General features: G+C 45.7%; 1 protein-coding gene across 1 annotated transcript in view; it reads right to left on the bottom strand.

The window, feature by feature from the left end:
* The window catches only part of KIAA1549L (KIAA1549 like), a 202,744-nt gene that overhangs the window by 52,851 nt on the left and 135,619 nt on the right, over nucleotides 1-14,274 (bottom strand). The window contains 4 exon segments of the mRNA XM_023761814.1: nucleotides 1,160-1,323; nucleotides 7,891-8,062; nucleotides 14,172-14,202; nucleotides 14,204-14,266. Of these exon segments, the coding sequence (XP_023617582.1) occupies nucleotides 1,160-1,323; nucleotides 7,891-8,062; nucleotides 14,172-14,202; nucleotides 14,204-14,266 (430 nt within the window).

The following is a 14,274-nucleotide window of genomic DNA, read 5'->3' as shown; positions in this document are numbered from 1 at the left end:
TATAGTAATATAGTAATTCAGAGAGGAAGGGAGAGGGAGAGAGAAATAGGAACATGAATGATGAGAGAGAATCATTGATCAGCTGCCTCCTGCATGCCCCACACTGGGGATCGAGCCTGCAACCCAGGCATGTGCCCTAACCGGGAATCGAACCATGACCTCCTGGTTCATAGGTTGACACTCAACCACTGAACCACACTGGCTGGGCCCCCACAGTCTCTCTTTAGCAATAAAATAAAACCTTCCCTGACTACCACCTACCTCACAGGGTTGCTGTGATGAGCAAGCGAGGTTACAGACCTAGAAGAACCCCACAAATTGTAAGACATTATTTAAACATCGGGTATTGGAGGTTATTATATTTCCTTTACAGAATATCATGGAGGGAGCTACGTGACTGGAAAATTAGCCTTTGGAATTTCCTCCGTCCACTTCCCTTCCAGTCAGCAGAGTGGCCAGGGCAGGCCTGTGGAGGCTGGGGGAGTGGATGGGGCTCCTGGCCAGGCTTCACTGGAGCCACTGGAGTTTGATGGTGGACTGGCCGAGGCTCTGCAGCTTGCCCATCATGGCAGCCTCTGAGGATAAGCCACTCTGGCCAATGGAAGAAGGAACATTTTGAGGGTCTAAGGTGCCCCAAAGAGCCCTGTCTTATGAGCCAAGAGACCTAATTCTATCAGTTCTGCTATGTACTAACTGTGCGATCTTGAAGGAGTCACATCTTTGTAAAAAGAGGGTGTCAGAGATGAGGTCTACCCAGATTTCTGTGCCTCAGTTTCCTCCTCTGTAAAACAAGGGCCCTTCTGCTAGGATTGCTGCGAGGATTAGCTGCTCTACGTATAGCACTTGGCGAAGAGTGAGCAGGAGATAAGCATTAGCTATCGTGTCCTGATTATAAAATTAAAGGGTGTGCAATAAAGTAACTCTACTTACCAACGCTTAAAAATGGTCACAATGGTAAATTTCGTTATATACATTTTCCCATAATTTTTTAAACATTAAAACACATAAATTAATGAATAAAGGGTCTTCTTCAAAAGCACGGCTTGTTAGGATGTTTCTGAAGGTACTTCAACGTCTCCAAAGCCAAGAGAGGGAAGACAGGTGGAGCCGCCCTGCAGGCCGGGCTCCTGCTCCCCTCCTCCCCGCTGCCACCGCGTACCTTTGCTCTCTGAGGCAGGTTCATCACGGCGTCTGGCTTGAAGTCGTTCTTGTTCTTCCGGCAGAGCACGGCAGTGATGATGATGATGATGACCGTGACCACGGCGATGGGCGCCAGCACCGCGGCGATGATCCACAGGTTGTTGGGTGGGTTCTTCACCACGGCTGAGGGAAGAGCCAGCGGGAAGCACATGACAAGGAGCACTGGGAAGGGGAAGGCCACCGGAGAGAAATCTCCCTCCACCCCCCAGTCCCAAGTCATGGGATGGTTAAGAGGATTTGGGATCAGAAAGACTCTTGCCTTGGGCAAGTGACTCAAGGTCTCTGAGTCTCAGTTTCCTCATCTGTAAAATGGGGCTATCACATTGAGAGGCGTCAGTGAGACGAGACACGTGGTGCTTTGGTAGCTGCTCAATAAAATGCTAGCCTTCACTATGACTAGGAGGAGGAGGAAGAGGGAGACATGTCAATTTTCCTCATTGGTGATGTCCATGAATCAAAAGAGAAGAAGAGAGAATAAATCTGAGCATTAGAGTAGTGCTGAATCAGAAGGCAAAGGCCACAGAGAGAGGACTCTAAATATTGTTGTGAACTCACCCTCTGAGTGAGCAATGATTAAAGTGTAACCAGTGGAAACCTCCCTTCCACCTTCCCAAATGGCTGGCTGGGGAAACTTGGAAATGCTTCCGTCTAGTCAAAAGGATCTGCCTGGCCCGGCTGGTGTGGCTTAGTGGTTGGGCGTCAACTATGAACCAGGAGGTTAGGGTTCGATTCCTGGTCAGGGCACATGCCCGGGTTGCGAGCTCAATCCCAGTAGGGTGCACGCAGGAGGCAGCCAATCAATGATTCTCTCTCATCATTGAAGTTTCTATCTCTCTCTCCTTCTCCCTTCTCTCTGAAATCAATATATATATATATATTAAAGTTGAATGACAATCTAAATGAATTACCTTTACCCCTGTTGCAATTTGGCTTCCCATGCAGATTTTCATACAGGATAGAGTAATGGGCAGTTAAAAGGAGAAATACCCCCTCCTTGATAGCTCTAATCCATATTTTAAATAGACATACTGCCAATCTGGTTTATACATCAATATCTTGGCAAGTCTGGTTAGCATGAGTTGACCCTCCTGATCCTGCTGAACTAGACTGGCAGAGCTGAGGACCAGACTCTGGAATATAAAGACCCGCCGGTAAGGGCCCCGTGGTGAGGACCTGCCCGGGGAGCCAGCCCGCCTGTCTCTCTAACTGCAACCACCCCCGACTTCAACTGGTGTCGTGACAGCCAAGATCTGCCTCTCACCAGGCAGCACTTAGGTCTGAAGTGCTGTTAGTGCAAAAGAACTTCTTTTCCCCAGTTTCTGTCAATCGGTGATTAATCACATTATTAACTTCTGAAAACAGCTCATTAGATAATGTGCTTCTGTTGACATTAAACATTTAATTGCTGCTGCTTTTAGTAATTTGGTATTTATAGTTTTATGCCTTCAACGTTTTTTAAAGCTTAGACCCGCTGTGAAAAATACCAATATGCCTCTTTTGGGGCTGTGCTATTCTATCCCGATAAAGGAAAATGTATAGTGCATTAGAACATGATATGCTAAACATACATCTAATTTTTTTCATTAGCAGGAATGAAGTATTGACATGTGTTCTGCTCTCACTCAGCTTTATGGTTTTGGTGGATACGTTCCTTCTCAGAGCAGTCTGTAGAATCCTTTCACCTCTATTTAAATGAGGAGAGAATTGATTTATCTTATGTACATTAATAAATAGATTTAACAGTCAAAGAGACAGTAAAGTGAGGTCAACTGAAGTCATCCAAACACAATATATTCATTGGCATAATGATCTAGATCTACAAAGTCATGTACAGAGGTGAAAAGAAACAACTGGTTATTTAACTTGCAAGAACTGCAGTAGAGAAGGGCAGGAAAAGGAGACAACGCTCTGAGCCTCTCCTGTGCGGTAGGCACTGTGATAGGACCTTTGCCTGGGGCTCTTCTTATCCCCAACTTGCAGGTGAGCAAACTGAGTCCCAAAGGGTGAGGTGCTTTTATGAAAAATCATCTCCCTGAAATACACAGTTGAAGTCAGTTCTGAGTTCTCTCACACACACACACACACACACACACACACACACACACACACGTATTTATCAGAAAGAATGAGGTCAAAGGATCCACATAATCTAAACTAAAAATATTCTTACATGGAACAAATGTTGAAAGGGGAAGAAATCTATTCAAAAACGTTTCCTGCTCATTTTTTGTGGCTGTGAAAGCTCGTGACTGGTGTGAGTGGGTGGGGAGGAGGGCCGAGCCCAGGGCCCAGCAGCTGTGAGTGCTCCGCCCACGTTGCTCTCCTGCCCAAACCACCCCACGGCTGTCATTCCACTCGGGGTGTGGCCCACGAGGCTCATGGGGGCCTCTGGCCTCACTGCTGCTTCCCTCAGTGACTCCTGGCTGGTCTCACACCCTCCCCTCTGCCCGGAACCTTGTCCCCAGATATCCTCAGGTGGTCACTCAAAAGTTACTACTTCAGTGATCCTCTTCTTGACACCCTCCCCCTAACAATTTAAAATCACAACGGTTATCTCCTGGACATCCCCTAGCCCTTCCCTGCTTAATTTTTCTCCATGGCACTTATTAGCATCTAACATATTATGTGTTTTGTTTACTTGATCTGCCCACTGAGGAATGTGAGCACCACGTGGTTAGATTTTGTCTGTGTTATTCATTGCTGCATCTCCAGTGCCTAGGAAGTTCCAGGCATATAACAGGCGCCTAAAAAATGAATTTGTTGAAAAATGAATGATCGTGAGTCCCTTGCTTTCTGTAAATGACATTTTTGGGATACATGCCTGATGGTCCTGTAAGATAAACCCGTTCCTGCTCTGGTCTGGGTCTGTGTGGGGAGAATCTTTTCTACTCCATCAGCTAGATAACCACTATGAAGGCCTCTCACTCCAGATCCTGCACAGGGAGCAGGTGAAAACCTTCATAGGAAACGCAGCCGCTTCTTTAGAATTCACTGCTGCCTCATTACCTAGAGGTGATGGGGGTCGAGTGTCACTGCACGCGCCACTGAAGGGCACTGCACACTGGCCCAGAACTGGCCATTTATTTTATCTTATTATTTGCTAATTCTCACCGGAGGGTATTTTTCCATTGATTTTTAGAGAGAGCAGAAGAGATGAGGGAGAGGGGGAAAGAGTGAGAGAGAGAAACATTGATCTGAGAGAGACACATCGATTGGTTGCCACCTGCATGGGCCCAGACTGGGACCTGGGACAGAACCTGCAAGCCAGGTACATGCCCATTAACCGGAAATCAGGCCCATGACCCTTTGGTGGGCGGGCCAATGCTCCAACCACAATGGTGTGGTGACTGGGGAGTGGTGATTGTGGTGTGGGGAGGGGGCAGGTATACCAGGGCATAGAGGGGATAAATGGTGATGGAAAAAAATTAAATTAAAAAAAAGAAGACACTGGAACAGAATGTTAACACCCCCCTCAGAGGGACAAGGTGTTCATTCAACACTGTGACTATTCAAAGTGCTGACCTCAGATTCACATTGCAGGCTGGTTTCAAAACCATTAGGAGAAAATTGGATTTAAAACATCTCTGTTCCTCTCTTCTTCACTGGCCTCAGCTTCTTCCTCATCCAATCCTGGGCATGGAGGCATTTCCCAGGGTCTGTCCTCTAGCTATATCTCTCCCCGTGGACTCGGATTGTCTCTGGGATTTTAACTCTATCCTGTATCTGGGACAGTCTCAAAATCTAGTGTTAATTTTAACCTCTCTCCTGAGATCCAGGCTTGAATTCCAACTTTCTTAACTTCAGCCATCAATATCCCATCAATACCCCCTCAATATTTTATCAGCACCTCCTTGATATCCCCAAAGCACCCCTTAATATCTCATTACTTTAAACTCAACGTGGCCCAGACAGAATAAATTACTTCACCCTTTTAAAAATGCCTTTCCTCTCCAATTCCCTTTCTACTTTCATTACTAGCACCCTATTCCATGAATTACTATATGGGTTCTTAACCTTCAAATCACCTTTCCGTCTTCATTCCCTCTCTCCTTTAGTCCTTCTACCTTGTGGATAAATGAGACATTCACCCACCACTGAGTAAATGCTTAGTAGGTGCCCCAGGATTGTACTGAGCCCTTTCCATGCAATAATTCTCTCCTTTAGTCCTCTGAGTAGTTCTACTAGGTCTGATTTTTATATTACCACTTTACAGATGAGGAAAATGAAGGTCAGGGAAGGTCATTCATTGGTCTCTGAGCTCCATAGCTACAAAGTGGAAGAGCAGGGGGTGGGGTGAATCCAGGTCTGTCTTAGTGCAAAGGCTCTGCTCTCAACTGCTCTGCGTTGGTGTCTTCCAACTGTGTGCCTCCCTCGGGGCCTGGCACAGGCATTTAGCAAAGGTTGGTCTTTTGCCTTCACAAGAACAGAGCCAGGCAGTTGTTGGGGCTGGATGTCCAAAGATAAATGAGATGTGGTAGCTGCTTTTAAAGGGCTCAAGAGGGAGAGAGCAACAACAACTCGTTTGCTCAATGTGATGAGGGCAATGGAAGCCCCTGGAATGAAGAAGGATTGGGGGAAGTGGACTCTGCTTCAGGGGTCGAGGAAGGCTTCAGAGGAACAGGGAAAGTGAGGGATGAATCCTCCTGTGTGGCTGAAGCATTAGGCAGGAAGGAGAGAAAAGTAGGCGGTACAGCTGGAAAAACAGCCCGGAGACCAGGTTGGGAAGTGAGCTGGACATTGGCGGAGTGCCTGCTGTGAAGGGCTTGGGAGACCCCTGTTACAGGGTCTGGATTTTATTCTGTGAACAGCGAAGACCCGTCCGATATACACCTTTTAATGGAGTAGATGTAAGATCAGAATCTGTGTTTCCCAAAGTATAGATAGTGATTCTAATTGCGGTATGGACGGTGCATTAATGACAAAGTGACTGAGGCTGAGTTATTTGGGAAGCACCTGCAAAGTCCGAGAGGACATAACTATGAAACGGAGAAAAGGAGCGAGGACTGTGAATCATGGTAGAAGGGAACTGAGAGGACCAGTGGACTCGGAGGAGACAAAGAAGCAAGGCTGAGGGACAGCAGCTTTGGAGCCAGGCTAACAGGGTCTGGAGTCTGGCTCTCGGAGTCATAGCCACATCTCCGGGCAGTCCCTTAGATGGCCCCTGGACTCTCACTTCCAAAAGGCTCCATGCATCTTCTCTGATACGATCTCTCTCCCACCAGTGCTCTCATACCTTCCACTGTTCCCCTTCAACCGCCATCAGCCAAGTCCCCTCAGCCTCAACCACTCCCCCTGACAGTCCATTTACCTCTTGCTCTACATAAAACCAGCTCTCGCTTTTCTGCCCCTTCCCCAGGCCTTCAACAGAAGTGAGGAGGCCACAGCACTGACAGGTCAGAGTAGAGGATGGACTAGGACAGGAGAAGTGATGCAGAAGAGACAGCGAGCCAGATAAAAAATCTTCAGTAAATTAATCATATTATGTACAGTCTCCTTCCCCTCCCACTAAGGCCAGACTCTGAAGCAATACATATCTCCAAGCCCATCAACTCCTCCTCGGGTTTCTGCACTCCGGGCTATTTGAACTCCTTGCTTTTCAAGCACACCTGGTGCTTTTCACTTCCATTCTTTCTCTCATGCTGCTCCCTCTTTCTGGAAAATACACCCTTCCCCTCTCTCTGCTGAAAGCTTAGCATGTGATACAGATAAGAACACGTTTGCAGTCAGACAGGTTCGTATCTTGGCGACCTCGGTACTAGTTCTGCAGTACTGACCAAGTTAGTTAATTTTCTGAGCCTCAGTTTCCTCATCTGTAATTTGCAGCTGAATAAAGTTGCCCAATGAGAGGAAAAAGTGAGAAAGTCTATATAAAGCAATGAAAATAGCAGCTGCACCTTAGACGGTTTGGTTCAGTGGATAGAGCGTAGGCCTGTGGACTAAAGGGCCCCGAGTTGGATTCAGGTCAAGGGCACATGCCTGGGTTGCGGGCTCAATCCCTAGTAGGGGGTTTGCAGGGAGCAGCTGAGCAATGATTTTCTCTCATCCTTGATGTTTCTCTCTCTCCCTCTCTCCCTTCCTCTCTGAAATCAATAAAAATATATTTAAAAAGAAAATAGCAGCTGCCACAGGGGAAGGTATTCAAAGACGCAGCTATTATTTTTAATTTCCCTTCTCTGTTCACTCTTTTCAGATGCCCCTTCAGAGCGAACCTCCCTGGGTTGACGCCGGCATCACACTGCCCCCTTGTAGCACTTCCCTGCAGTCCACGCCTTTGTATCCTGCATTAGCTCCCTCTCTGCTCTCGGGCAGGGCCCAGCTCTTGGCCATTTCTGTATGTCTTCCAGCACCAAGGCAGTTCATGTAGGACTCTACAGATACTTAGTGAACCAAATTATCTTCAATTCCCCAGCGGACAACCATGATCTCAGCTACGGTGATTTCTCTAGCTATTCACGAGGAGGAAGAGCGGGTAGAATCTGGGTGTAGCAATATCATTACTATCGTTCTAATATTGAAAACATATCCCTTACCCAAAACCTATGGCTTCAAACACAGCTGATTGATTTAAAAAGCTTCTAGTACAGAAATGTTTCTCTCTGGGTCCATTAACAGGAGCTTAGGGAATCACTTTCATTTGCAGGAAACATTTCATGGCGTTAAAAATAATGAATGGAAAGACTATCCCCTTACGGTCAGCTTGCAGGAGGACAACGTGATGCAAGGTCAAGGCCATCCTTTGGGAGTCAATGGTGCTCAGGATCTTGGCAGCCGCGGTCCCCAGCAAAGGCTTCCCGTTGTACAGGGTGTAGTAAGTCAGCTCCGCTGGGTCCTTGGGTCCCGGCACCCGCTGCATCTTCACCATCTTTCAGGAAAAAAGAGGCCATGTTTATAGGGCATCTTGCACAGACCCTGCAATCCCTCGGGCGATCGGTAGGCTCTCTCCTGGCTGCTGAAGCCTTCCGTGGCCAAGGGGACCCACAGTGTACATTTCAGACATCAACCTTAATGTACCTCCCTATCGCCAAACGCGTAAGAAGCCCTGCTGTCGCTGGCGGGGGAGACGGGGAGGAGGAAATATGAACATCTGGGCAGCACAGTTTGAGGCTGCAGAAGAAAACGCTGAAATGGAGATGTCTTCCAGCCTCCAGAGAATGCTGGCCTCATTTAAAAATAGGCCTGCACATTAATTCAGGGCACGTCAGGTTATTCTCAAGCAAGATCTCTAATTCCTGCAAAATTATACTATGTTAGTACAGTTTTGGTAATATTATTATATTTAAAATCCTTCTTTCTTGAAATATTTTTATTGCATGTAATATAATTATATTTAAAATCGTTTTTCTTGAAATACTAAGGTTTATTGCAAGTAACATTATTATATTTAAAAGTTTTTCTTGAAACATTAATGTTTATTGCATTTAACATTATTACACTTAAAATCATTTTTCTTGAAAAAATAAAAGAGTTGGGGGGGGGGGGAGACAAAAAACAAATTCCTGCAATTGCCAGAGAGGGGTGGGGAATGAACTTATATGTCTGCAATTCAAAAGTCCGATGATAAAAGCAGTACCTGGAGACTCAAAGTTCTTTTTCTAAAATAACCTTTGTTGCTTTTTCCCACGATACAAGTTACACATATTCCCTACAGAAAATCTGAAAATTCAGAAAAGCATCAAGAAATAAAACAAAATAAAAACAATCTGTACTCCCTCCACCACAAGCTAATGACTATTTTCATTGTGGAGTATTTGCTTCTATTCTTTGTTTTCTCCCACACAAACCTCTTATTTATCATTTTACAAAATTATTTATAGCACTCTCTCTATAGTATAACATACTGCAATTTTTACTTGTATCTTTAAATGACCTTAAATATAACAAAAGCATAAATGTCAATTCCTACATTCTAACTCAGACCTCATACATTTATTTAGCAAATCCTTTATTGTTAAACACTTAAATTGTTACTCATTTTTCAGCACTGTAATTAACAACTGGAAATCATTGCAAATACGTAAAGCATACATTTTAATACTGACATAATGTTCTACTGTATGCATGCCTCATACACGTTAACTAAACTCCATTTTGAACACTTAGGTTGCTACCAACTTTTCACTATTATAATTAACAACTAATAGACATTATGGTACAGTATAGTGTCTTTCCAAAGTATATGTTACAGATTATGAGTTTTACAGGGTATTGAAAGATATTGCAAAAAATGTTTATAACAGCATTGTTAGGAGCAAAAAAACTAAAAAGTCAAAATTCACTAATAGAATGGGTAGTCTACTATTCTACTATTCTAGTATGGTATAGTCACATAATGAAATGTTATAGGGTAGTATAAATGAACTCTGGCTATTTGCATCAATTTGGCTGAATACAAAAGTCTGACATTGAGCAAAAACAAAACAAAACACACACACATACCCAAAACAAAAAACAAATCTCAGAATATAAAATTTAAAAACAGGCAAAACCAAATGACGTACTGTCTAGGGATACACGTGATGGGTAAAATATATACAGAAAATACAGGCACATTCAATTCTGATAGAAGAAAGGAAATGTGTATAGTAAAAGAAGACACATAAAAAGCTCCTCTGGTAAGCTAAGAATAATGTTCTCATCCTTTGAGTCGTGGTTCTTTTTATTAGTGGTCTTTAAACTCTACATGCTTTTATACCCCTTGGTATATATGCTATATATAACAATTAAAAATAGATATTACTACAACCCAATTAATATGGGTTTAAAAAACTCTGACCGGACAGTTCACAAAGCAAGGTAGACAATGAGCATATAAAAGAATGCTCAGTGGAGAAATTCAACTTAAGCCCTGAGGCACCACTATCACCCCCCAGAATGGCTAAAAGGAGAAGTGCTGATGGGAATGTGGAGTGACTGGAACTCCACATCTGGCTGGTGGGAGTGTAAAATGGTACACTTCGGGAAAGGATGGGGCAGTTTCTTACAGAATGAACATCCACCAACCCACAAACCAGCAATTCAACTCCCATTATATACCTCAGAGAAATGAAAGCACATGGCCAGAGAAAGACCTGTAGAAGAATGAATATGGTAGCTTTGTTTATAAAAGCTAAAAATTGGAAAAAGCCCTGGTATCCATCAACAAAAGAATGAGTAAACTGTAGTACAGTGATTCCCAAAGTGGGCGCTACCGTCCCCTGGTGGGCGCTGCAGCGATCCAGGGGGCGGTGATGGCCACAGGTGCATTTGGGGGCGATGAGTAACTGCTATTAAAATTTAAAAAAAATTAATTTCCAGGGGCTGAGTAATATTTTTTCTGGAAAGGGGGCGGTAGGCCAAATAAGTTTGGGAACCACTGCTGTAGTATATTCATACAATAACAAAAATAAACTTCCAAATAAGCAACAACATGGATGAATCTCATAAATACTACGCTGAGTCCTGGCCGGTGACTCAGTTGGTTGGAGTGCCATCCTGTACACCAAAAGGTTATGGGTTTAATTCTGGGTCAGCGCACATACCTACATTGTAGGTTTGGTCCCTGGTCAGGGCATGTATGGGAAGCAACCGATCGATGTTTCTCTTTCTCTCCCTCCCTCCCTCCCTCCCTCCCTCCCTCCCTCCCTTCTTCTCTCTCTAAAAGTCAATTAAAAAAATTTCCTTGACTGAGGATTAAAAACAAAAACACTGCACTGAGTCAAAAAAGCTTTATACAAAAGAGAACATATTGTAGGATTCCATTTTTATAAAATTCTATAATAGTGTGGAAATGTAGATATTACTAAAAACAAGGGTCTTGCCCTAACTGGTTTGGCTCAGTGGATAGAGCGTCGGCCTACAGACTCAAGGGTCCCAGGTTCGATTCCGGTCAAGGGCATGTACCTTGGTTGCGGGCACATCCCCAGTAGGGAGTGTGCAGGAGGCAGCTGATCGATGTTTCTCTCTCATCGATGTTTCTAACTCTCTATCCCTCTCCCTTCCTCTCTGTAAAAAATCAATAGAAATATATTTTAAAAAAACAAATAAGGGTCTTGTTGGCATTTAAATGTAGAAACCACATAAGATGTGGAAAGGCGATTTCTTTGCTACTGGTCTTTTAGAGTGTCTGGTTTGCCCATATGCCTTGGGACTCATCAAGAAGGGGCTACGGGACGCAGCCTTACCCATACTCACGGGGCCAGAGCGCCTTTGGCAGGGCACCTTACGGGACCGTTTCCTGGACACCGTCTGAAAAGCACTGCTCTCCCCCTTTGGTCTCCGTGTTTACCTCTCTCTTCAAAATGAGTCTCTAGGAGAAAGTCCGTGACCATCTAAAAGGTTCTTGTCTAAATTGCTCACTCGCCCTCCGGAAAGGTCAGACCTGCTGACACTTAGAAAGTACCCATTTCCTTGCATCCTCCGTAACACTGGGTAGTACCACTCCCTGATCTTTGGTAGGTGAAAATGTAATCTTGTGGTAGTTAAAACTTGCATTACTTTCATGACAAATGGAGTCAAACATGTGAAAATGTTTCTCGGTCCTGGCCGGTGTGGCTCAGTGGACAGAGTGCCAGCCTGTGCATGGAAGGGTCCCAGGTTCAATTCCCAATCAAGGGCACATCCTGGGGTTGCAGGTTGGAATCCGTCAGGGTGTCTGCAGGAGGCAACCAATGGATGTGTCTCTCTCACATCGATGTTTCTGTCCCCTCCTCCCCCGCCCTTCCCCCCCCACCCCCGCCTTCTCTTCCCTTCCACTCTCTGGAAAAAAATATCTTCAGGTTGAGGATTAACAAAAAATAAATAAAATATTTATTAGTGAATTTCTTCTTTGGATTCACTTTTTCAAATATACCTGCTAGAGAAATATCTTTAAATTCTAGACCTCTACATCTCCATATTCATGAAAGTGGCTCATCTTTTCAAATAAGCAGCTCCCAAAAGGAAGGTCTCTACATGTGGAGGGAATGTTACTTGCGAAACGTGGGCACGTTATTCCTGTCCCTCAGGGGAGAGGTGGGGCGAGTGTCCGTACAACCAGTTAGAAGGTGAATGAGCTTTCAAATATCTAATAACTTCACTCCATTTCAACTTATTAGCAAATCCTTCTTAGCAAGATTTCTCCAAGGGTAATGTTAGAAGGTGATCTACAGCCCCTGCAAATCAGGGATTTGCAGAAATCAATCCCTACTTGCTTCGCTCAGACCTTTCTGGCAACTAGAGGGGCCGAGCACACTGGGTACTCAGAAGAGAGAGACGCACATGCCACTGGGGGCCCCTTTCAACGCAGAGAATGTTGTTAGATTGTTAGCTTTGCTAATCACACCAAGATTGTAGGTGTGATGAGTAAATAATTTGCCTCCCGCTTCAGCGGAGGCAAATCCCATGTCACTGTCCTCTGAGCGACTTCCTTTCTGCTGTTTGGAGAAGTGTGAATTACAGGGCTTACAGGGAACCCACAGAGGGGAAATCACCAGCCAGGCACGGCGAAATTAACCGGCGAAATTAACTGTCTCCCTTTACCTCAGGACCAGGCTGTCACAGGCCACAGAGACCTTTAGAAACAAAGCCACATCCAACAGGACAAGGGACCAAAGTCACCCACTGTGAACGAGAGGCCTGGAGTCGCCCTCGGGGGCACAGCTGACTCCACAGGAGAGGGGCTCTTTGTACTGACAAGACTGCCTGGGGCATGATCTGCAGACAGATTGTGGTCATGCCTGTAACTTCCTTTCAAACGCTTCCTCGCTGCTTCTTCATCGACAGTGCGAGGCCATGCATGTATGTTTGGGTTTACTTACACCCTCCGAGTGGTGAATTGACAATCAGGAGTTCGCACCCCAGGGCAGTGGGCTAGATTCCAACTGGGAATTCCCCTCGGGAGGCAGCCACCGGGAGTGCCCTTCTGTAATGTGTTATCTTGCTCACAAACGTTAGAAATGGGCTCTCCTTTGGTGAAATTAGGGCTATGCAAGACATGTGGATTGGCTAGAATATGCTAGAGACAGTCTCACTCTTGCTTGAACCAGGTAAAGAATCTAGAGGCTTAGAGTCCCCACTTTGGGGATGGCGACTGTCTGCCCTTAGGGTCCCGAGGAGCAGACTTGGAAGAGTTGAGTGTTTATAGTTTATTTGAGAGATGAAAGGAACTGGTGGGAAGGTGAGCAGGTGATGGGGGGGCAGGGGGGAGGGAGCTTAAAAGGGTGTGTTATTAAGCCAGTCACCACAGTGGGTAATGAAAGCTTAATTCTGTGGGAAAGCTCTGGAAGTGATGGAAAGGATACATTTCTGAAATCTGCTAGCTAAGAGACCAGGGAGCTGGGGTATTTATACCCCCACCCCACTGGTTAATTAATCCCCAGGCACTTCCGGCCGCCATGGTGTGGGCTAGGTGGGTTCCTGCATCTCAAGAGCAATCCTTCCATAAAGGTTCAGAGGTGGCTGCTGGCACTGAGAGAAACGGAAAGGGGATCTGGGCAGAGCACCAACAGCGTCTGCTACGGCTCCTTAGCCTAAATCCCTGTGTGGCCACGTGTCCGTTATAAGCCTGCAAGGTTCTTCTTGTCCAAACTGACTAAATAAGGAAAACAGAACCCGGCACCTGGAATGCCGATGGGTGCATCTGCCATTCACAGCGGTGGTGTGAGAGGGCCTGGGAGTCCCGAGAGCTGGGACTTCACCCAGCCCACGGAACAGGTTGCTGAGTAGCCTGTGCCTGCTTCCTTACAACTGTCTGTTGAATAAACATCTGCATGCGTGCAGCATTTGTTCCGAAACCTCCTTTCCTTATCATCCAGTAGTGAGAGCAGCTAACTCTCACCCGTCATTTTGATGTTATGACCCCTGACCCGCACCCTGAGAGCAGCACTGATTAAATGGCTCGGTCCGTCTGCAGTGTCCCTGCTCCTCTGCACGCAGCATGATGACTTAGTCTCAGGAAGCACATCCCCCTCCCCCAGGTACGAGAAGACCCCAGAGCTTCTCGCGCACGCACCCACCTGCACGGTGTAGCTTCCCAGGGTGGTGGCCGTTAAACCGACGGCCTTGCTGCTGGGACATCATGAACAGCTGAGCTAGGCGCTGCTCCATGACCCTGGCCGA

This window comes from Myotis lucifugus, unplaced genomic scaffold (assembly GCF_000147115.1).
Source record: "Myotis lucifugus unplaced genomic scaffold, Myoluc2.0 scaffold_218, whole genome shotgun sequence".
NCBI classification, from domain to species: domain Eukaryota; kingdom Metazoa; phylum Chordata; class Mammalia; order Chiroptera; family Vespertilionidae; genus Myotis; species Myotis lucifugus.
Note: the sequence above shows the minus strand (reverse complement) of the source record. Positions and strands in the feature narration are given on the sequence as shown.